Source organism: Octopus bimaculoides, chromosome 5, assembly GCF_046866305.1.
Source record: "Octopus bimaculoides isolate indiv1 chromosome 5, ASM4686630v1, whole genome shotgun sequence".
NCBI classification, from domain to species: Eukaryota; Metazoa; Mollusca; class Cephalopoda; order Octopoda; family Octopodidae; genus Octopus; species Octopus bimaculoides.
The window spans coordinates 107,135,584-107,158,619 of record NC_142932.1 but is presented as its reverse complement, the minus strand read 5'-3'; the positions used below and the strand labels follow the sequence as shown (position 1 = coordinate 107,158,619).

Below are 23,036 nucleotides of genomic sequence, written 5' to 3'. Positions count from 1 at the left end.
AGCAAAAAGACATCAAAGAATTTAATAATATTTTTATAGGTCACATATATTTAACCAGAGAATTTTGAGGGAAATCATTAAACATTTTTATTAATCATTATTTTTCTCAACATTCTCTATAGTTTACTCAGTATTTTCTGGTTCTTCAGTATTATTTTGTTTCTCAGAATTACCTTCTCTTCAGTATTTTCCTGTACTTCAGTATCTTGTACTTCAGTATCTCGTACTTCAGTATCTCGTACTTTAGTATTCTCTTGTATTTTTGTATTCTTTTGTACTTCAGTTTTGTCTTGTGCTTTAGTATCCTCTTGTAGTTCAGTATTCCCATGTATTTTAGCATTCTCCCAAGAACTTCTTAATGCATTTCCTTCCTCAACTGTTTTCCTATTGTCTTGTACTTCTGGCATTGGATTTTTTCTGATTCAGCTTCATTATTGGTGGTTTTGCTTCTGTAATTAGCTATTTTGAAACAGGTTTTTTTTCTCAGCATGAGGTTTCTGTAAATTATTAAAGCAAATGTATATTTGGTGCTGTACGTGTGTTCAGCAAACATTGAAATGAGATGAAACATGAAAGGCAATAGGGAAACCTAAAAATTTGTAGGCTGGGAATTTGGGAACTGGGAATCCTAGAAGAGTAGCCTTACAAACCTCAAGAAAATACAAAGCACACAAAATACCATGATACGCATGCATGCATACACACACACATGCATGCCCCCCCCCCCCCCAGGTGTCTCATAAGTTTGTCATGACTGAAAATATTTAAAATGGTAAATTACTTAAGGAAACTGTGTATATAATATAATCTAATGTGTGTGTACGTGTGTGTGTGTATGTGCATGTGTGTGTGTGTGTGTGCATGTGTGTGTGAGTGTGTGTGCATGTCTATGTGTACATGCTTGTGTGACCATAGTTTCAGATGAAAGAATCAGGTTGTAATATAAATAGCTAATGTTATCTCTAACTAAGACAGGCCTGATAACAAGTCTCACCTAGCAACTTATTACAGGAAACTGAAACATGTTATGACTAGAACCTTAATTAATGTTTAATATGAAAAATTGGTGTTGATTTTCTCTCTTTCCACCCAGACAAAACCCTCAACTTTTTGACATCTTCATGAACAACAACAAAACAACAACAAATATTTACACAAACAAGCAAATTATGTTCACATTCACAATAATACAAACACACACTTACATATATATAAATACATGCATGCATATATACATACAACTTGATATATAAAACAAAGTTTGTGTGTGCATATGTTCCTTATGGATTTGAAAACTGAGTTGCCGATTTTGATATATGAGGTATCAAAAGATTCAGTAATCTTTGGGCTACCAAATAGAGTATGCTTTTGCACAACAACCTTTTTTTAATACAAAAATAACTTCGAAAACGAGGTCAAGTTGCACAATTTTGAGGTCTTTAGCTACAAGAGGCAACTCTGCCTGATCAATCTTTATGTCTTACATAGATATACCATCACGGTACCTTGGGCAAGTATTTTCTACTATAGCCCTTAGCGAATCACAGACTTGTGATTGAATTTGGTAGATTGAACCTGCAGCGTTGTTCATCAGAAAATTACCAAAAGACATGTTTATAAAGAAGAGTTGTTTGCTTCATACTCCTCGTGTTCCAATTCTACCCATAAGAAAGGAACAACTAATACAATGTGGCTCTTGGTCATAACATCCAGGCAACACCAGTATGTGTGTGTGTGTGTATCAATGTGTGTTTGTATACACACACACACATAGTTTATTAGTGAACAATTTGCAGATACAAGTGCTCCTAGTGAAGAATCTCCTTGTACTGGACACAAGGGGCTGAAAGGATCACCTGGAGAGAAAGCATACCATTTTGGGGCCTTCTTCTTGGTGGCTTTATTGCGCACTGGTTTCACTGCCTGTATGTGAGGACCCACTTACTAGATCAACTAGTTAACAACTTTGACCCAAATTTTTTTCTAGCCACATCCCATCATCTCTTTTTAGCCAAATCCAGTGACTTGATTTTTCAACTGTGGCCTGCTTACCTTTCATAATGGAATTTGTTTTATGATGATTCACAAACAGCAGCAATTATCATTGCCTCAAACTACTTCCTGGTATTCCACTGCATCCATTAGATGATTAGATGATATACCACCTTCCAAACAACATCCAGGCATTTGGTGGTGTTCATGCCAGTCATTCTTCCAAGTCAGTGCAGTACACTATTATTATTTTCATGGGGAACTGTTAGCTTGACTTTACACACACACACACACACACACACACACACACACACACACACACACACACACACACATTAAAGAAGATTGGTCAGAAATGATGAGATTATTGTTTTCTTAGTTTATTTATATACAAGTATAAAAAGTCTTGGAATTTTCCCAAGGGAATGAAATTACTGCTCAACAAAGACATAAAGAGTTAAGCAGTTTTTTATTTCCTTAGGAAATTTCACAGACCTTTTACACCTATTTATAAATAAGTTAAGAAATGATACCTACATTACTTCTGACTAATTTTTCTGAATTATTTTAATATTTTAATTTACTCTTCTGTACACCGCCCCCTGAAAGAAAACTGTATTTCTCTTAGGTGTATGAATATTTTTTTATTCATTCACTAATTTCCATCTTTGTACTGCAGCTACAACATTGGGGTACCACACTCAAGGATTTGTAATTGATTTCAGTAAATTGTATGGAACTTATTTTCATTGATTGTACAATAATCAAAATGGCTAAGTTCATCTTGACTACTTTACACTATATACCATAAAGTACTTTCGTTCAACTTATTGGTTTATGTCCAGCTATTCTTTGTTGATAAGAAAGAAGAGAGTGTATGAGAAGATATCCTTCACAGTAAGGTGGATCCTGGGAGTGATTTGCAATCAGGAGATATGGTTTCCCTTTTGGCTAGTATGTACTTGTATATGAGAGAACAATTTGTAAAACTTCAATTCTGGAATTAAGGCAGATATTAAGATCTTTGGGGTTTGGTAGAATTTGTATCCTCTTAGACAAAATCTGCACTTATTAGTTCCATTTATATATGCTTTTAACTTCACAAGCACTTTCCATTCATTGCTATATTTGATTCTGTCTTTCAAAGGCCATCTTTGACCTACCTGTGTTATGGTTGTCATCTTGTCTCGATGATTTAAAGATGAAATGATTATAGAGCCCTCCCATATGTTGCATTCTTCTTTTTTTCCTGCTAAATATTTTCCTCAATTTCACATTTTAGCAGATATACTTTAGGTAAATTGATAAATGTGGATTAAAGTTTCTTGTCTTAAAACACAACACTGCAATAGATTTGAACCTACAAACTAAGAGTTGGCAATTTAATATTATATCTATTTGTCCATTACTCTTCCTGCCACACATTCCCTACCATTTCTGTGTTATACTTATCTCTTTGTCACATTTGTATTTATTTTGTGAATTTGATTATTATGGCAATTTCATTGTTGCTTGAATCTCCCACAAGATTTACATGTTTTTGTAATTCTCTTGAGAAAAACAAAATTGTAACCATATTTTGATTCCGAAAAAGTATGGAAGACCATAAGGCTCTTTTATGGTTTTCTGTATTTCTCTCCTTCCTTCCCAACCTCTCTCTCTCTTTCTCTCTATGTGTATATGTACATCCATATGTGCATCTAACTTGCACACATAGACATGCATACACATGTGGGTGCATGCACACAAATACACACACACACACCAGCTAATTCAACAGTTTTATTGTCATATGACCCCTGTATAAAACAGTGCATAAAATAAGAAAACTTGTGCAGCTGAAATGGAGATATCAAAGAATATTGTGAACATTATTTTTGACTGAATTTTATTAAATTTTTCTTTTTACAAAATATTAGTTTTCTCTTTTGATTATTTTTCATGGCATTTCTAAAAAACCTTTTCCAGTTATGGCTTGGTGAAATCAATGAAGCTATTGTTTTATTCTCTTTGTTCATTTTCGATTTTATGAGGAGGTTACCTTGTTTACAAGACATTGCAGTGTAGTTAGTAGCTGAATAGTTACAATTGTTAGCATTTATTTGTGTTCTCAAGAATGTTTTTTCATTATGTACTCAATCCAAGGCTGGAGTTCTTGGACATTGGTATAAACCCCAGGATTTCTTGGCTGGCCACAACCATTTCCCCAAGAGGTTACTCCAGTGAGTGTATAGGCTCCTGTGAAAAGAATGAGGAATTGAAAATATATTAAAATGAGGGAATAGATTATATAAATATTGGTTTCAAATTTTGGGGGATTGGGTACTTATTTCATTGACCCTGGAAAGATAAGCGGTAAAGTTAACCTTGGTAAAATCTGAACTCAAAATGTAAAACTGGACAAAATTCCACTAAACATTTTGCCCATCATGCTAACAATTCTACTAGCTCACTGCACTAGATTACCTAAATATTACTATCTCAAACGGATCGGTTAGAAATCAGTTTTCATATCCAAATAGAATAAATTGTATAATAAAAGATTTTAAAGATAGGTCTGTGTAAGCTGTTGTGTAAAAAATTCAGTCATATTTATATATTTGATAAACTTTGATCTAGGCAGGCTGCTTAGTACATATCATCATCTTCATTTAATTTCTGCTTAAATATATTTGTGTGTTTCCAACTCATTCCAGGATGGAAAACAAATGTTAAATGATGAGCACCCTCTACACTCTCGGAGTGGTTGGCGTTAGGAAGGGCATCCAGCTGTAGAAACTCTGCTAGATCAGATTGGAGCCTGGTGTAGCCATCTGGTTCACCAATCCTCAGTCAAATCGTCCAACCCATGCTAGCATGGAAAGCGGACGTTAAACGATGATGATGATGATGATGATATGTATGCATATTTGTAAATAGTTACAATTATATGATTAATAATCAAATATTCTTAGCTTCTCTGTAAAAAGAAGAGCCTGTGGATCAACCAAAGAGAAAAATGGAGTTAAATAATTGATTAGTTTTATGTTACATTAAAACCACTCTCAGGATTTGCTTATTGTCTCCAGGTTGTTGAGAACCCAATGATTTAATAGTTTTTAGCCTCACAGTCTATTTCTAGCACAAAGTCAAATTGCATCTCATCCAAGCTAATCCTCTTTCTAATCATTTTCACAATTACTTCTGTACCTTTCATATCTGATCCAACAATTTGATGCCTCTATGTTTTCTTCTCACCAGTGCATCTCTTTTCCTCTTGTAGCAGTTTTATATTGATGCTGCTATGATAACCGTTCAGTATGTCATTTCCTTGTATAACTTGATTGATTACTTCATACTCTATTTCATCAGATAGCTTATGCACCTTCACAACTATACTTGGTAAACCAGCTGCTTTATCTATCATACTACAGTCAACATGAATAGTTGGTTTCTTTGTCAGTTCTACTTTATAAGAACATACTCTTTCTCATGCATGCAGCACATAGTAAGATTTAAATGCCTCTTTCTTTTGAGCATTAGTAAGAGTGAATGAGTCTTTCATTTTTATTCCTCACTTCTCCCCAATAATATCATGATTTTCTCCTGTACTCTCTCAAGCAATCTGGAACATCTCTTGCTTTCATCTTAATGTCACAAACCTCTTGTTTTCTGCCTCTGTTATACGTAACTGATATCTAGCTTCTCTTTAAAGCTGATTGATATTTTTCTCTCCTGCCCACTTTTCCAGACTTTCCAAGCATATCTCTTAAATTTTATTGCTCTATCTCCAGTGCTATTTCACAACTGGGTCACCTTACATCTAATTGGGACCTATCACCAGCCACAGACTTGGTCTTTAGTTCCCAACATTTTGTCTCATTAGAAACTTCTAGTTTTCTTTGATGCTATAAATCTCTCTGTCTTCCTTAGAACTTCACTAAATATAAGACCAGTCGATAGTTATTTCAGCTTTCATATTGTCCTCCCCCAAATTGTATTTTGCCTCAGTGTCCATCTAACTTTTACTCTTTAGTCACTAATTACTAATTTATGTTGGACAATAAATTATTTATCTGGAAAGACTACTTTTATAGCCATCTTCCTGTTTTGGTTATTGGTGAGAATACAATATGGCTTTTGTGTTTGCTTGATTGGTAGGTTACCAGGTGGCTGGTTGGCTGGTTTCCTGAAGTTTGTATTGCAAATGGTTAGGTCATTTGCACTAAAGAACTCCTGGAGCTTTGATGTAACCATCATTTCATCATTTCTCATATCATAATCAAAGCCACTTTGGTTTTGTCTAAAATGTCCTTTAAAATTGCCAGCCATGATATCTATTTCCATATGTGTGTGTGTGTGTGTGTGTGTGTGTGTGTGTGTGTGTGTGTGTGTGTGTGTGTGTGTGTATACTAATATGCCTGCATCTACTTCTTTGGTACTTTCTCATTTCTAATATCTCAATCACTCCTCCCTCTCTCACACAGCCCCCTTATCATTCATCTCTGTACCATACATGCCAGTATCACTTCACTACCCATCCCTATTTCTATGGTCACTAATTTCCAGATTGAAATATTTCATTGAGCCATTCTCTAGCCTACTTTTTTTAACCTACACATACACAACTTTCCTACACTTCAAAACATACATTCAACGTCATACTCAAATGGCATCACACTACCATCTTCTCACCATTCTCTGAAGTTACACTACTCCAACCCCACATAAACCATCTAAAAACTTGGTTCCAGAGCAACAATTCTTCAACCCTCCATCTTTTCAGAAACACCATAGAACATCAAGCACAACCAACCATTGCATTCAACACACACAAGACAAAAGTTATTGGAGTTACATGCAGCATTCACATCACACATGAATACAATAAAGTAACGAAATAATGCACAAACATAACACTCTTACAGGTACTGCATTTGGCTTACAGAAAGAAATAATGGTCTACGAAGAATAAATTAAAAACGTCATTGATTATGCAAACTGTCTCAGGGCTCCTTATCTCTCTGCAATGAACAACAGTGAACATAAAATAGTACCCTATATAATTATCACATGCTGCACTAAGACATGCCTTTCAACCATCTACTTATCGAGACTCATGTTTTTTGTTGCAGCAAACTTTAACCCTTTATAGTTCGTGCAGCTATATGCAAAATCACTCTCAATCACATATTCAGCGACTTGAAGATTACTGTAATAGTCTTAAAAGTAGTGTCTCCTCTTTTCAATTCAGAGAAACATTGATCCATGCTCAACTAATACTTATTTTATTGACCCTGGCCACATTTAAACTTAGAATGTAAAGAGCCAGAAGGTATGCTGTAAAGCATTTTGTCTGACATGATAATGATTCTGCCAGTCTGTCGTCTTTCTCAGGCATATAATAACATTATCATAAGAAATAAAAAACTTACTTGCAATAAAAGGGAAATTACTTATTGTTTTTAACCCTAGGAGGAGCTTCCTCCAGTTGGTTATCAATGCAATCTGCACCAGATATATATTGCAAGCAGGGGAGCAAATCCTGACTAACTTTTAGCAGACAACAGGGTTACAGTATGGTTTTGAGCTATTTGTGCTCATCCTCAGTGGTGGATACCCATCCACTAGAGGTAATAGTAATCTGCTTCAATTCGCAATATATAGAAAAATAAGTGACAACCAGTCACTAATCTTGCAACAAGCAAAGTATCTAGTTAGAAAATCTCTATGAGATGAAAGTGGTATTGATATCGAGAAGTAATGTTTACCACCACTTCAATATGGCTGTTCTGAAGGAACCAACGTTACTACCATTTTTAAACGTATGGTCTGGTGGTCTCATCATTTTCTAGAAGGTGATAGGGGTTCACTCCCCTGCTTACAATATACATCAGGTGCAGATTACCTCAATAACCAGCTGGAGGAGGCTCTTCCTGGGGTTAAAAATGGTAGTAATGTCGGTTCTTACAGAACAGCTATGTTGAAGTGGCAACAAACATTACTTCTGAGTATCTTTACGGCTTTCATCTCTTATAGAGATTTCCTAACTCTCCTGGAGTTAAAAACGGTAATAATGTCGATTCCTATGAAACAGCCATATTGAAGTGGTGATAAACATTACTTCTCAGTAAAGTTACTATTTCCGTCTCTTATAGGGATTTTCTAACAAACTACTTTGCTTGTTGGAAATTACTTACTTTTTATAGAAGGGAAGTTACTCTGATCCCTCATAACTTAGGCAGGAAGGTTTGACCGAACGAGTAAGTGTAAAGCACACATCTGTTACTCCCTGTATACTGTACTTACGCTTGTGTAAGGTTTTTAGAATTAAGTTATACAGTTTTCAATCTGGTTGCATGATTATATTTAGTATATTTAGTCAATTAGAAACTATTTACAAACATTTTTTAAAAAATGGAGAAAGGAAAAAGAAATCAATAAAAAAAGGACAAAAACAAAAAAAAATGTAAAATGGATTGTGCACTCCCTCAGTTATGCATCATACCAAGGGCTACTGGTGTTTCCCCACCAAGTTTTTGAAACCCCAAACACAGCATTACTGCAGGTGATTATGAGGCTGAGGTACTGGAACAGCCAGATACCTTCCTGAGTATTTCCTGATATGTCAGTGAAGTGGAATGCTAATTAAGTCAAAAGACCCGTTTCTGTCATTACACTGTATAAAAACAACGAAAATGACAGGAAAATAAAGTAGATAATCGTGTATCATGTCCATTGTATCATTTTGTCTTCACCCATACATATTTCTCAGTATGTGCTTAAAGAAGATCACTTTCCATGGAGAATGCAAGAATTACTTTTTCGGGCTTGGTAGGTAGTGTGTTCGAAAAGAAGACATTGAGCAGTGTTACAAGTGATGTAAGATAGCTTGAAATGAAACCCCATACATATTGGAAGAAGCAAATTTATAACCAGTGATCAAAACTCACATTACGTTATCTATTCAGGATACAGAAGTGAACATGTATGCATAGGCATATGTATGGTTAACAAAAATTTTAAAACGACCAAGTGTAACTTACCATCTTTATTACAGACCAGAGGACCACCATCATCTCCTTGGCAGCTATCAGGACCGCCTTCTATGTAGCCTGCACATATCATACGTGGAGTAATACTGTTCTTGTACAATGCTTTACATAGTTTAGCTTTAATTAATGGAACAATAGCTGCCTTGAGAATTGATGGATATGCTGTTGATAAAAGACGTATACTTTGTAAAGACACAACAAAGTAATCATAAAGTAAACATAAATATAAATAATTTAATATATGCACAAGGACAATATTTACAAAGTAATGGGTATAGCTGACTGATTCAGCCTCTGCATATTACAAATGTTCATTTTACAGATGCCAGAAGGATTAAAAGTAAAGTTGATACTGAAGGGATTTAAGCTCAGAACATAGTAAACTAAGTACTGAAAATCATTTAGCCTAGCATTCTCTTCCTTCTGTAACATTTTATTTGCAATTATGAAATTTTCGATAAACAACAACTAAGTACATCTATTCTATATCTTAGTGTTGGATAAATAATTTAACGAAGCAGGGAGAATGAAATATTTATACAATGCACTATTGTTACTGTCACACGAGACTCAATGTTCTCAATTAATGGCTCAACTGCTTATTCAGTTGCTTTATTTTATAGCAATGTGTCAGACCTCTTTTAGTCACTTTTAGTCCACAACGTCTCCCCTTTTTAGAATTAGTTTCCCTTAACTTCTTCCCTTCTGAGAATTAAACTCCGCTCAGAGTTTTACTATCTCTTACGCTTAGGGTTCAATACCAGTGTTTCCATTCTTTTCTGTTTCCTGGTACTTGAACGTATAATTTTAAATTGTTTGGGGATTTCATTTCTCAAAACTATGTTTTCTGTGAATCTTCTTTTTAAGTTGGTTAATATTTCTTTTATGCTTGACATGTTTTCTTTTTACCAGGAATAACATTCTTCCAATTTGTTTAATAATTACACTGTTCATCCAGCTTTCTTTACCACATCTTAAAAAAAACTTTGTCACCTAACTTGAAGAATATTGAAGTGTTTTTGTTGCTTGCTTTTTTCAATGCCCTCTTTAAAGTGTCAACAAACTGCTCCACTTGTTCTTTTGACCTAGGATGATACAGCAGAGTGGTGACATGTGCAATGATGAACATTTTTACAAAGTTCTCTGAACTCATCTGAAGTAAATTGAGTTCCATTATCAGACACAGTGGTATCAGGAATATCATATCTAGCGAACAATTCGTGTAAAAAACTTAATGTAACCGCAGATGTCAGCTTTTTACACTTATGCACTTAAGGCTACTTTGGAAAACTGTCCACTACAATGAGGTAATATGAACCCTTAAACACAAAAACTTTGACTTTTAAGGTTTTTTCACGAAATGTAATGTCATTTATCATTTCACCCTTAGAATGTAATTTTCTCCTGAACACCACATTCAATTTTTGAAGTTTCTTTTAATCTAGGCCTCCCGATTTTTCTTCATGTATCTGTGTTAATTATTGAGATATCACTGCTGTATCCAATTGTAAATTTTCATTTGTGTTATTAATTTTTACATATACAAATTTCCTTTGAGGCTTGTTCATATTTCTTGTCACCTATAACCTGTTTACGTTATTTTTTCTGTTGAACCGTTTTTTGTTTTACAGTGTGATTTTTTATGACCTATTTTACGACACTTGAAGCATTTTACATTTTTAAATGGACAGTTACTTTTAAAATGTAGACCACTGCACACAAAATATGGATTCGGTCTTCACATATTTTTCTCTATTTTGTTATCCGTTACCGGTTGACATGCATGAATATGAGAACAATCTTTCCTTCAGTTTTATCTGTGTCATGTGTTAGATTTATAATCCTCTGGCATTCTTCTGCTACGGCCTGTAGAGTTAAATTTTGGTCCTATTCTAATTTTGTTAATGTCCGAGAACATGTATCTGCACCTTTGCTTGCAGTTAGCACTTGAACAAAAATTAAACATGTGAACATATCCAGGGTTAATACATTTAATTTAAATTTTTCAAACTCTCTGTTAATAACTCTGGCATAGGTGATGAAATTTTCATCATCTTTTTTGACCAAATTTAAACATTACTGGCGAGTATTGAACTGGGAACTTCTTTCCCTGAAAACTTTCGATAAGATATTAATTGTTTCATCAAAATAAATTTCACCTGGTTTCTTTGGCAGAATATAATTACTATATTTTTCATGTTCAGCAGGGGATTACTTTCTTAAAAGTAGTCGTATTTTTTTCTCGTCAGACTAATTTTTACATTCTTCTTTGAAAATTTCTTCATATCTTTGAAAATATGCAGAGAAGGTAATCCTTTCTTCTGGAATATAACTGAATTCTTCAATTGCATTTGCTATGCTGTCTGGCAAGTAAGAAGCTGAAATATTTTCAGACTTCTTCAGCATTAATTCCAGCAACTGTTGGTACAGAAAACAGATTCCATCATATGCCAGGGGGAAAAACTAGAAGTAGTTGATAGCTTCCGTTACCTAGGTCACCAAGTCAGTAGCGGGCTTGGGTGCTCTGAGAGCATAGCTGCCAGAATAAGAATTGTGTGGGCAAAGTTCAGAGAGCTCCTACCTCTGCTGCTAACAAAGGGCCTCTCGTTCAGAATGAAAGGCAGACTGTATAACGCATGTATGCAAACAGCCATGCTACATGGCAGTGAAACATGGGCTGTGACTGCTGAGGACATGCATAAGCTTGAAAGAAATGAAGTTAGTATACTCCGCTGGATGTGTAATGTCAGCGTGCATACACAACAGAGTGTAAGCACCCTAAGAGAAAAGTTGGACATAAGAAGCTTCAGATGTGGTGTGCAAGAGAGACGACTGTGCTGGTATGGTCATGTGTTGCGTATGGATGAGGACAGCTGTGTGAAGAAGTGACACACTCTAACAGTGAAGGAAATCTGTGGAAGAGATAGATGCAGGAAGACATGGGATGAGGTGGTGAGGCATGACCTTTGAACATTGAGCCTCACAGAGGCAATGACTTGTGATCGAGACCTTTGAAGATATACTGTGATTGAGAAGACCCAGCAAATCAAATGAAATCATAGCTATGGCCAATGCCAGTGTTGCATAACCAGCCCATTTAAAAGTACTCTTAAATCATTGGGCAATAAACTATGCTTGAGAAGACCTGTTGAGTCAAGTGAAATCAAAGTTGTGGCTGATGCCAGTGCTGCCTGATTGGTACCCATGTTAGTGGCACGTAAAAAGCACCATTTGAGTGTGGTCAATGCCAGTACTGCCTGTCTGGCCCCCATGCCGGTGGCATGTAAAAAGCATCATTTGAGCATGGTTGATGCCAGTATCGCCTGACTGGCCTCCATGCCGGTGGCACATAAAAAACACCCACTACACTCTCAGAGTGGTTGGTGTTAGGAAGGGCATCCAACTGTAGAAACCTTGCCAGATCAGATTGGAGCCTGGTGCAGCCTCCTGGTTGCCAGTCCTCAGTCAAACTGGCTAACCCATGCCAACATGGAAAGCAGACATTAAATGTTGATGATGATGGAAAGTCCTTATGTCAATTGTCTTCAATTAATAAATTGTAATGATTCTCTCTCTCTCACTCTGTCCCTCTCTCTTCCTATTTGCATTTTTATAGTTTTGTGTGTGCCAAAACAGGCTGAATGTCCAGTCAGTCATACCAAATTGGCAGCATTCAAACTGCTGCTGCTCAAGAAGTTTGTCAGTGGCCTATGAAACCTACTGCTGTTTGGTTTTAGGCTACTCAATGCTGACCAAGAACCTGAAATAATAAGTCTGTAATGTTTAAATATATTATAATGATAATACTACCTTTTCCTGTGTTTCCCCATCCAGAAATATGACATCTTTCACCTTCAAAATATGTTGCATTCTTGTCTGGCAAACAGGCTGGTTGTACATAATCATTGAAAACAATTCCATTTCCCCTATTATTTGGCTCTATTTTAATTAGAGCGATATCATAATCATATGAGTTATCTGAAATAGTAGGATGTGGTTTTATATTAATATGGATATCTGCTATTTCAAACAAATAATTTTACAATTTTACATTGACAAAAATCTTACAAAATTTTCACATAATAGAATTGTACTTGTCTAGCAAGTGACTTGGTTTGAAACTGCATTGAAACTGAAGCAATTACACTGGGGGAGAGCAATTCTAGGCATCTAATAACACAAATCTTTACAAATAATCTATTTCAAAATATTTGTTATGTAACTACAGCACCATTTATTGCACAGTTGAAAAGCAATTTTACAATATAATGTAAAGACTAAGATAATTACAAATGGTAAAGATGCTGTAGATTATAGCAGGATATTTTATTCTTCATTTCTTCAAAGCCAAAAGGAAAAGGAAAAAAAAATCTTAAAGATTGTTTCATTGTTAAGAATTAAATGCATTAGACCATAGGATGAAGAAATAGGTACAAAAGAGTGTGATTCAATGACCAAGTTGTGTAACCCACAGGTTTGGTCAGTGAGCCAGCAAAGGATTAAAAGTTTGCAATTGTTTTTCCTTTATCAGTTAGAAATAGCAGTAAAGTCTCTATTAAATGACACCATTTTGTCTTTCAAATAAATAAATAAATAGATAAAAACAAAAAACAAAAAAACAAAAACAAAAACACACACACACAGATGACAGTGTAGTCCTAGATGAATAGAATGATGTTATTGCTGGAATGTCCTTTGATCACAGATCTTTTCAAGCAAGGCTGAATGAAGACTAAACATCAACAACGGTCAGCTGAAAGTTCAGCTCATTAGTAGAAGTCTGTGAGGCAATTATTGATTATACTGTGCTCATCTAAAGTTAAATGAACATAGCACAGAAACATATGAGAGAATACAAACTGCTGAGCCTTCATACAGAAGTACTTTTAGCATTATTTATGATTATGATTTATATCAGTCACGAGCAACCTGCAGCTCATGGGACTTTCTGAATGGCATGTCTAAAGAAAAATTACTTTGAATTTTCTAGGAGTGAGGCCTGCCTTGTTTCTTGAGGCCCACTTCTCAAAAATGGTTGCCTATTCCTGATTTTTATAATCATTTCTGTGTAATTAACAATAGTTAATTAAATATTTGATAGCCAAAACAAGTCAAATTATTTTGAATCTAGTTGAGTGTTATTAATCAACAAGTGAATGAACATGCAAACTACAGAAAACTACTTACCATCATATTTAGCATGAATTATCAGTTTAGCGACTTTGAAAGTTTGTTCATATGTATCCCATATCTTTTTGTTATAATCTCCTACTTTGACGATTAGGCTTTCCTTTTTTTTGCCCCTGTTAAACAAATTTCAACTTGGAGTAATTATTAAACCAAAAGAAGCAAATAATCCAATTCATTACTGTGTTGTTCTTAAGAAATATCCATTTTATTTTAGTTGTTCAGAAAGTAGAATGGTTGTTATAATATTTTATCTTCTATCTTTTTAATTCTTTCTGTCTCTGGACTGTGGTGACCATGCTGGAGCAACACTTAAAGGGCTTAGTTGAACAGATCAACCCCAGTACTTATTTTTTAAAGTCTGGCACTTATTCTAGCGGACTCTTTTGCTGAACTGTCAAGTTATGAGGATGTAAATAAACCAACACCAGTTTTATCAAGTGGTGGTAGTAAGGACAAAAGCAGACCGTCCACACACACATACAATTGACTTCCACACAACCTCCATCAACCAAATTCACTCACAAAGAATTACTGGCCTAGGGCTATAGGAGAAGACATATGCTGAAGGTACCCAAGGAACTGAACCCATAACCATGTGGTTGCAAAGTGAGCTTCTTAACTGTACAGCTATGCCTGTACCCATAATATAATATTTGTTTTATGTAAAAATATTTCTGTCTCCAACTTGAATATATTACTAGATCCAAACCTGCAATGCAGCAGTGTATGAGACCAATAACATCTTGCAGTTCCCCTTTAGTAAGATCACCAAAGAATTTAAGGTCTCTTGAATAAGTGAAATCCTATAATACAGAAACTCCAGGGACCAAAATGTGTCAACTGGCACCAACTAACCTTCACATTTGAGGCAAGAGTATGACACTTTTCTATTTGTTTTACTCTGAAAGAAGATTTTATATCATCTCTTCAGTATCTGCCCAAAAGTTATCACTAATTCTATGACTAAAGAAAGGCTCAAAGTGGTCACAGAGAAACCAAAGAAATGAATTAGATTTGTTGAACCTCTGACTGGCAACTGCATGTCATGTCACTGCTCTGGTTAGACATGATCATCATCCTTAAAGTGACAGAACCACAGATCATGTTAGAGTTTATGGTGTCCTGGAGAAAGCATATTGAAGAAGTTATGAGAGGAAATATGCAAAGTAACAAGAATTGTTGAAGTGCTATGACAGAGATTGGAAAATATTAAAAACTTTATGTGCACTTGCTAACTTTATCAGTTAAAGCCTTCATAGGGGTACCCCAGCATGGTTGCAGTCCAATGACTGAAACAAGTAAACAAATATAGACATAAATTTATATATATCAATCTTGCATATGATACTTAATGTGGATGTATTGTAAGAATGCCATAATACAGTGGTTGTCATCTTGAGAAAGCATCTTGTATACACTTTTAGTGGTAAAAAAACACAGAAATATCAGCAGTGGACCAAAAAATGCCCAGCAATGCCAGTGGAACTGATAGATCATAGGACTTTTGTATGTTTAGATGTCATCAGCAACAGGTATCCACTATCATCAAACTTTGCTTATATTGATATAAATAAACAGTGAAACAGTGTCTAATCAGTCACTGATATTGTGAATAGCTAAGAGATTGGGTAAAAATTAGAAGTGGAGGTAGTATTGGTATTGAATCACAATCTGCGTATATATATATACCATTTTCTCACACTATCTCCGATGAAGGGATATATAAAATATCCTGGAAACAGCTGTAAGACCTTCTCTTCAATAATGTTCTGAAATCTTTCACAGCCTTGGATTTTTATCTCATTCTGTTAATTTTTTATATATATATAAAAATTCTTCTTCTCCTCCTTCTTTGGACTTTTCCCTTTCTCCTTTCCAAGGAAGAGCTATGCTCAAAATGTAAAATTCTCTACTTTCACTGAACATCAAACTAATATGCTTTTTGTGCACATCCTCACATTCATTATTTTCTTCTTTTTTTTCGTTTTTCTATTCATTTATTTGAATTGTTTGTTTATTTGAATTGTTTGTTTATTTGAATTGACTATATATGTAAACACACACACACATATATGTGTGTGTGTGTGTGTGTGTGTGTGTGTGTATAGCCCTACTAGGCATAATTAGGGGACTATAACTCACTCGACCATATTTCATTTGGTGGTCTCCATGACTGGATACCCTTCTCTAAGTTATTCTATTAAGTTAGACATGGTTTGAGCCAGTAATGGCCAAAGCCTATATAAATTATAACACCAGAACTAGACAAAATTTTGCAACAACAGATGAATCTCACAGCAAAAGTGGATGCTTCAATATATGAATATCATTACCTGACAATATGTGAAGTTTCCAAAGAAACTGTAAAATTTTGTGATATGATTAAAAAAAAAATCAAAGATATGTTACTGAAAAATTTGTGTCACATCTGCTGAGAGATGAACAAAGAACTGAATCACAGTCAGTTAAGAGCTGTTTGATCATTCAAATACTGATGAAAACTTCGATAAGTATCATAAATGATAATAAAAAGTGGGTGAGCGGTTATGATGTTACAAAATGGCAACTGTGACAGTGGATGGATCATTATGACTGCAACAACAAAAGGCAAAAACACATTCAGAGTTGCTGAAATGGAATTTGATATTAATTGCCTGTTTTTACTGGAAGAGTGACGTTCATCATGAATTTATTCCAAATGATCAGTAAAGAGTTTTACTCAGATACCCTGAGGCATTTATGAAAAGCAGTGTGAAGAGAGAGGCCTTGCTGCATGACACAGCACCATCTTAGAAGTCACTTCTTACCTGTGACTTTGGTAAAATACAAAATGACACATGACTTCCAGATATTTCATTTTCTGGCCTTAGCCTTTGCAGACTTTTTTATCCAAATTTCATATATATTAATGATTACAGTATCCAAATGTGTAGATCTTCTTTTATGACAGAAGGATGTGATTTGAGGGGATTTGACAGTTATTTCTGGCAAATTAACTGACTACATAAAGACACTATTGATGGCTTGTCAAATTCGTTTTAACTGCTGTTAGGTAACAATAAAATGGGCATTTAAATATTATCACAAATATAAACACTCTTTCATTTATGTTTACAAATTCATATTTTTTATGAAAAAAATTTTCTTTAAAAAAATAATAAATCATTAAAAAATATCCGCATGTCACAAATGTTAAAACTCACGCACGCACGCACGCACGCACGCACGCACGCACGCACGCACATGCACACACACACACACACACACACTAAAAGGAAATGCAATTTGATCATTTCATGCAAGAGTGAAAATGATATGATAATTTTCTTGTGAGAATATTAAAGATTTTACAAGCAATTTTTTTTCATTTTAAATAATCTTTCAGTAAATTTCTTTCAGAGAGTAAAAAACAATGCTTCATGATTTAAAATAATGATGTTAAATATTATTTGTTATGAATTGCTCATTTAAGAAAAGAACAATTAAATGCCAATGATATCACCATTCATGCAATTGTGTTAATTTGATGATGTAGTAAGTTAAACGCAGTCACCTGATTTGCAAAACATGCAAAAAAAAAAAAATCATTATTTATCATATCCTAAAAAAGGATTAAGCAAATCTTCTCCCTGTAACTTGCATTACACTATGTGCTGCTGTAATGAACCAGTAGTGGGAATATTCAGCAAACACCCAATGTCAGGATTTGCTAGAATATTACCCATATAATAAACAAAACCTGATCAATCATGACTTGACATGGAATTGGCTCTAGCAACGATTTCATCTTTTGGGGCACTTCCTTCTGAGCCCATCCATCAGTATAAATCCAGCACTCTTTGACCACTTTGGGATGCAGCAGAGAGAGAGAGAGAGAGAGAGAGAGAGAGAGAGAGAGAGAGAGAGAGAGAGAGAGAGAGAGATGAGGTGGCAGACAGATGGCGAACAGACGTGGATAGCTGCTGACATCAATCACAATGGACAATCATTGACAATAACACAACCATTACAATTACTCGAAGAACAATAACAATTGCTATTACAATTACTCCAAGAACAATAACATTCAAACTCTCTTGACATTTGTCGTTCATAGCAAATAAAAATTTTGTTTATCAAAAATAACAACCTGCTCCAGTGTTCTTTTCCATACAACTGGTGACTCTGATGCTAAAAAATAGCATCCAGTACTTGCAACAGTGATGATCTGAAAGCTTAAAGAACATTTTGAAGCCTCATCTTTGTACAGGTGGTGAAGAATATGATGCAGTCTAGAAACAACTCACTGATGGCTCTGTCTATAGAACACTGTTGCTACACAGCTTATCAACACCTTGCAGGTACACATGAGCAATGCCAATATGTCTCTGAGAAAATTATCTCTCTGATTGACTTTTCCCTCCTGTTGTGGCCTTGCTACTATCTCTGTCATTGATACACTGGTGACTGGGTATCAAATACATTTCTTTTCAGTACAGCAAATGTTGAGATACCAGTAGCTATGCTACCTGCAACATCATCAATCTCAACCAATGCACCCAGTAAATTCCTATTCATCTTGTTTTGTTTGTTATTCTGCAACAAAAAGATTCTGTCAGTATCGTAAACCTGCAATTACTTCACCTTTAGTCTCTAACGATACCAACCTCACCATTTGAACAAATGATATCAGCACATTCTTCCAATGATGCCTCAGTCTTCTCCGGTGACATGAATGAGATAAGTCAACACGTGTTTTCTCCAGTGCAGTACAAAAAAAGATTGTTTTCGTCATCAAGGTTATTATTTTTTGCTGACTGCTTTCTCTTTCTGTTCATACATGCATACATCTGAACACATTTACATTGCACACACTCTACATGCATACATTCACATTTAACATGCATACAAGTACCCATCACTTGCACAACCTGCACATAGACACTTAGCGAACACATTCATTTCTAGCAGTATGCATAAAATTACTATGAATAGAAGATGCAACCCTATTTCATCTGCTTATGTTCCTAAGCTTGGGAATAGCTGAACATATTCACAATACCAACCCACTAGTATTCAATGCAAATGCATACATTCAAATGCATGATTGTACTTGCATATGCAGCTACCAAACCATTGGTAGGCACAACACTGACTCGCTGTATGACATACTCACTCATTTACACATTTAGCTGAACTCATCTTTCTCATGTACATACATGTATCCTCATCAGATCTTTCCTAATACTTTTACAATTAAACTTTGGCCAAACTGATGCCAGTGTCGTGTAACTAGCGCCCATGCTGGTGGCATGTGAGCAGCACCTTTCAAGCTTTGGGCCACATGGCGGCAATGACAATGACCAAGACCTCTGGCAATATGCTGTGCTTAAGAAGAAGACCCATCAATGCTAACCGCTCCAAGAGTGTAATGGGTGCTTTTTACTTGCGATTGGCATGGGATCTCACTTGGCTTGCCAGGTCTTCTGAAGCATGGCATATCTCTAAAAGTCTTGGTCACTTGTCATTGCCTCTATGAGGCTCAGTGTTCAATGTCTTGCTGGATCTACTGCTTCTGCAGGTTCCCTCCTCTGTTAGGGTGTGACACTATTTCACACAACTTGCCTTATCCGTACACATCACATGAGCATATCAGCACAGTTGGTATGGTCATGTGATATATATATATACATACATACATACATATACATATATATATATATATACATATATATATATATATATATATATATATATATATATATATATATATATATATATATATATGTTGTTATACTTGGGGATGGTCATATTGCCAGTTTAGCCAATAAAAATACACGCACTGTATATTTGGTGTTAATTTGCTTCAGCTTTATATTACATTAATCTTAATCTTATTTCGGCCAGAGTTCTTTCGTCACACTTCTGTGACCTCATCAGTGGTCCTTTGTTTCCTTCTTTCTTATGTGTGTCTCACCTTGCTAACTATCAGCCATTTGATAGTTAGCAAGGTGAGACACACATAAGAAAGAAGGAAACAAAGGACCACTGATGAGGTCACAGAAGTGTGACGAAAGAACTCTGGCCGAAATAAGATTAAGATTAATGTAATATAAAGCTGAAGCAAATTAACACCAAATATACAGTGCGTGTGTTTTTATTGGCTAAACTGGCAATATGACCATCCCCAAGTACAACAACATCTGTTTCAACACACGATTTCACATCAAAAATCTTGCAAAACATATATATATATATAGTTTTAGGGAAAAGAACTTAATTTAATTTTAATTTTTAAGAACACCCAACCCCCCTGAGATCAAGGATGACATTTCAGAATTTTGCAGAAAGCTTCGTTTAACAGAAGCTTTCATAGACTTCAACAATGAGGATGACTCAATTATTAAAAACAAAAGCAACTTCATACCTTCCAAAGGAAGGAATAAAGCACTAGATGATTTTTGCAACCACATCCAAAGTTTCCCTTTTACCCCACCTAAAACCAAGATCAAATCAAACTTTAATAGCATAGAATGGAAAAACCTAAGAGACTTACAACAGGACAAAAGCCTTACTATCAAAGAAGCTGACAAAGGTAGTACTGTAGTCCTAATGAATACAGATTTTTACAAACACCTAGCACTCTCTTTACTAAACGACAACTCCTTCTATGAAACTATCACCAACTATAAACAACAAAAAACTCTTAAAAACCTCACCACCCTTATACTCCAGCAAGGTCAAGGACTCACGGACAAAGAAAAAGATTACATCACTAATTTCAAATGCAAGCCCAGCCTCTTCTATGGCCTCCCTAAAATCCATAAGAACAAATCCATCACTGAAGCTTGCAAACTCTCCTCTGAAATCTACATCAACATCAAGGCACCGGAAGATTTAAAACTAAGACCCATTATAGCAGGCACCTCCTGCGAAACATATCGCTTAAGCGATTTCTTGGACATTCTTTTGAAACCTTTCCTAAGCCACATCAAAAGTTTCATTAGAGATGATCTTGACATGCTCAATCACCTCCCGAAAACAACAAACGAGGAGTCACTCTTGGTTTCTTTTGACGTGGTCAACCTTTATACAAATATCCCTCATGAATATGCTATTGAGGCAATTAAATTCTGGCTGTACAAACACCCAGAAACATTTCCTAATCGCATCAACACAACTTTCATCATAGAATCACTTAAGTTCATTCTGACCAACAATTACTTCCTGTTTGCAGACACATACTTTCGCCAAAAATGTGGTATCGCGACGGGTACTAAAGCTGCACCAGTCCTTGCGAACCTCATAATGGGTTTTTTTTGAATTAACACTATATGAAACCTCACGCCAGAAATTTGGACACCTTTTCCACATCTTTTTAATGGATAACTGGAAAAGATATTTGGATGATTGTTTCATCATATGGAAGGAACCCTATGAAAAACTTCTAGAATTCAAATCCATACTTAATAACATACATCCCAGCATTCAATTCACTATGGAATTCAGCAAACATCATCTCCCTTTTCTTGATCTCTTAATTATAAAAACACCTAATAACCAAATCACAACCGACATCTACCACAAACCTACAGACTCACAACAATACCTCCTTTTTAGCTCATGCCACCCAAAACACACCACGATAAATATCCCCTTTAATTTAGCTAAAAGAATTTGCACCATTGTCTCTGACCTAACCACTCGAGAAATACGCTTACAAGATCTCAAAAAAACACTGTTACAACGCCAATATCCCTCCACACTCATAGATCTTGGAATAAAACGTGCCAAGGAACTTGACAAAAACACACTAAAAACCAACCAACATAATAACACACCCAACCCCAAAATACTTCCATACATCTCCACCCATAACCCCCAAAACATCGAAGCATACACCACAATTAGACAAAACCTCCCCTTACTCACCACAGACCCGAAAATGAACAATATCATTAATACACACAAAGTCCTTAAATGCAAAAGACAACACAAATCTTTGAAAACATTATTAACCAATTCCAAACTACATACACCACTTCCACCCCCATCAGTTAAAAAATGTGCATGCCCTAATTGTGGTACTTGCCCCTACCTACTTGAAGGCTCTGAATTTACCTTCAAACGAGGAACAAAGTTTAAAATTAAAACCAATTTCTCTTGTTCCTCTGGTAACCTCATTTATGTCCTCACTTGCGCAGGTTGCCAAAACTTCTATATCGGACAGACGAGCCTCCCATTGCGTAGAAGAGTAGCTGTCCATAAGGAACAAATAAACCTCTCTCAATACCGCCAAATTCCACTCAGTGGCCACATAGACTCTTGCGCCAGAAACAAAAACCCTAAATTCATTATATTCCCTTTCTATCAATGTAAAGACAGAATCTCCACACAAGAAAGAATCAACAAGGAGAATCTTTTCATAGAGAAATTCCAACCATTTCTTAACACACACACCCCTCAGTGACCTTATTTCTCTATGAACAGACACAAACTTCCTGTTGAAAAAGAGTTCATAACTCCAACTAAAAACACTTGTCTCCCCTTACACACACTTCCTGTTTTGACACAACATTTCCTGCTTAACACAAACTTTTAACCCTTTTTTTTAAACCTAACAAAACTCTCAACTCTCATGCATCCTTATTTTTCCTACCAGTTTATACATGAACTACTATTGAACTACAAAAGCTCAAAGACAATATAATGTATGGGTATATTTATTTTTTTTATATATTATTGTTTTATATATTATTTTCTTCATTTTGTACTTCTTTGTAAAAAAACATTTTCATTCTCCTTCTTCTTGATAATTTGCTTTTCGCAATGAAAACCGGT

At 35.3% G+C, this 23,036-nt stretch overlaps 1 protein-coding gene and 1 pseudogene across 3 annotated transcripts in view; both read right to left on the bottom strand.

The window, feature by feature from the left end:
• Positions 1 to 123: 123 nt before the first annotated feature.
• On the bottom strand, positions 124 to 487 carry LOC149135673 (uncharacterized; annotated as a pseudogene).
• Positions 488 to 3,863: 3,376 nt separating this feature from the next.
• Positions 3,864 to 23,036, bottom strand: part of LOC106879330 (uncharacterized) — a 110,526-nt gene continuing 91,353 nt past the window's right edge. For all 3 annotated transcript variants that reach the window (XM_089352887.1, XM_089352889.1, XM_089352888.1), the window contains 4 exons: positions 14,214 to 14,329; positions 12,837 to 13,004; positions 9,018 to 9,188; positions 3,864 to 4,230 (listed from right to left, as the gene is read on the bottom strand). In XM_089352887.1, coding sequence (XP_089209013.1) covers positions 4,103 to 4,230; positions 9,018 to 9,188; positions 12,837 to 13,004; positions 14,214 to 14,329 — 583 coding nt within the window. In that variant the 3' untranslated portion in view covers positions 3,864 to 4,102. The remainder of the gene's footprint in view (positions 4,231 to 9,017; positions 9,189 to 12,836; positions 13,005 to 14,213; positions 14,330 to 23,036) is intronic.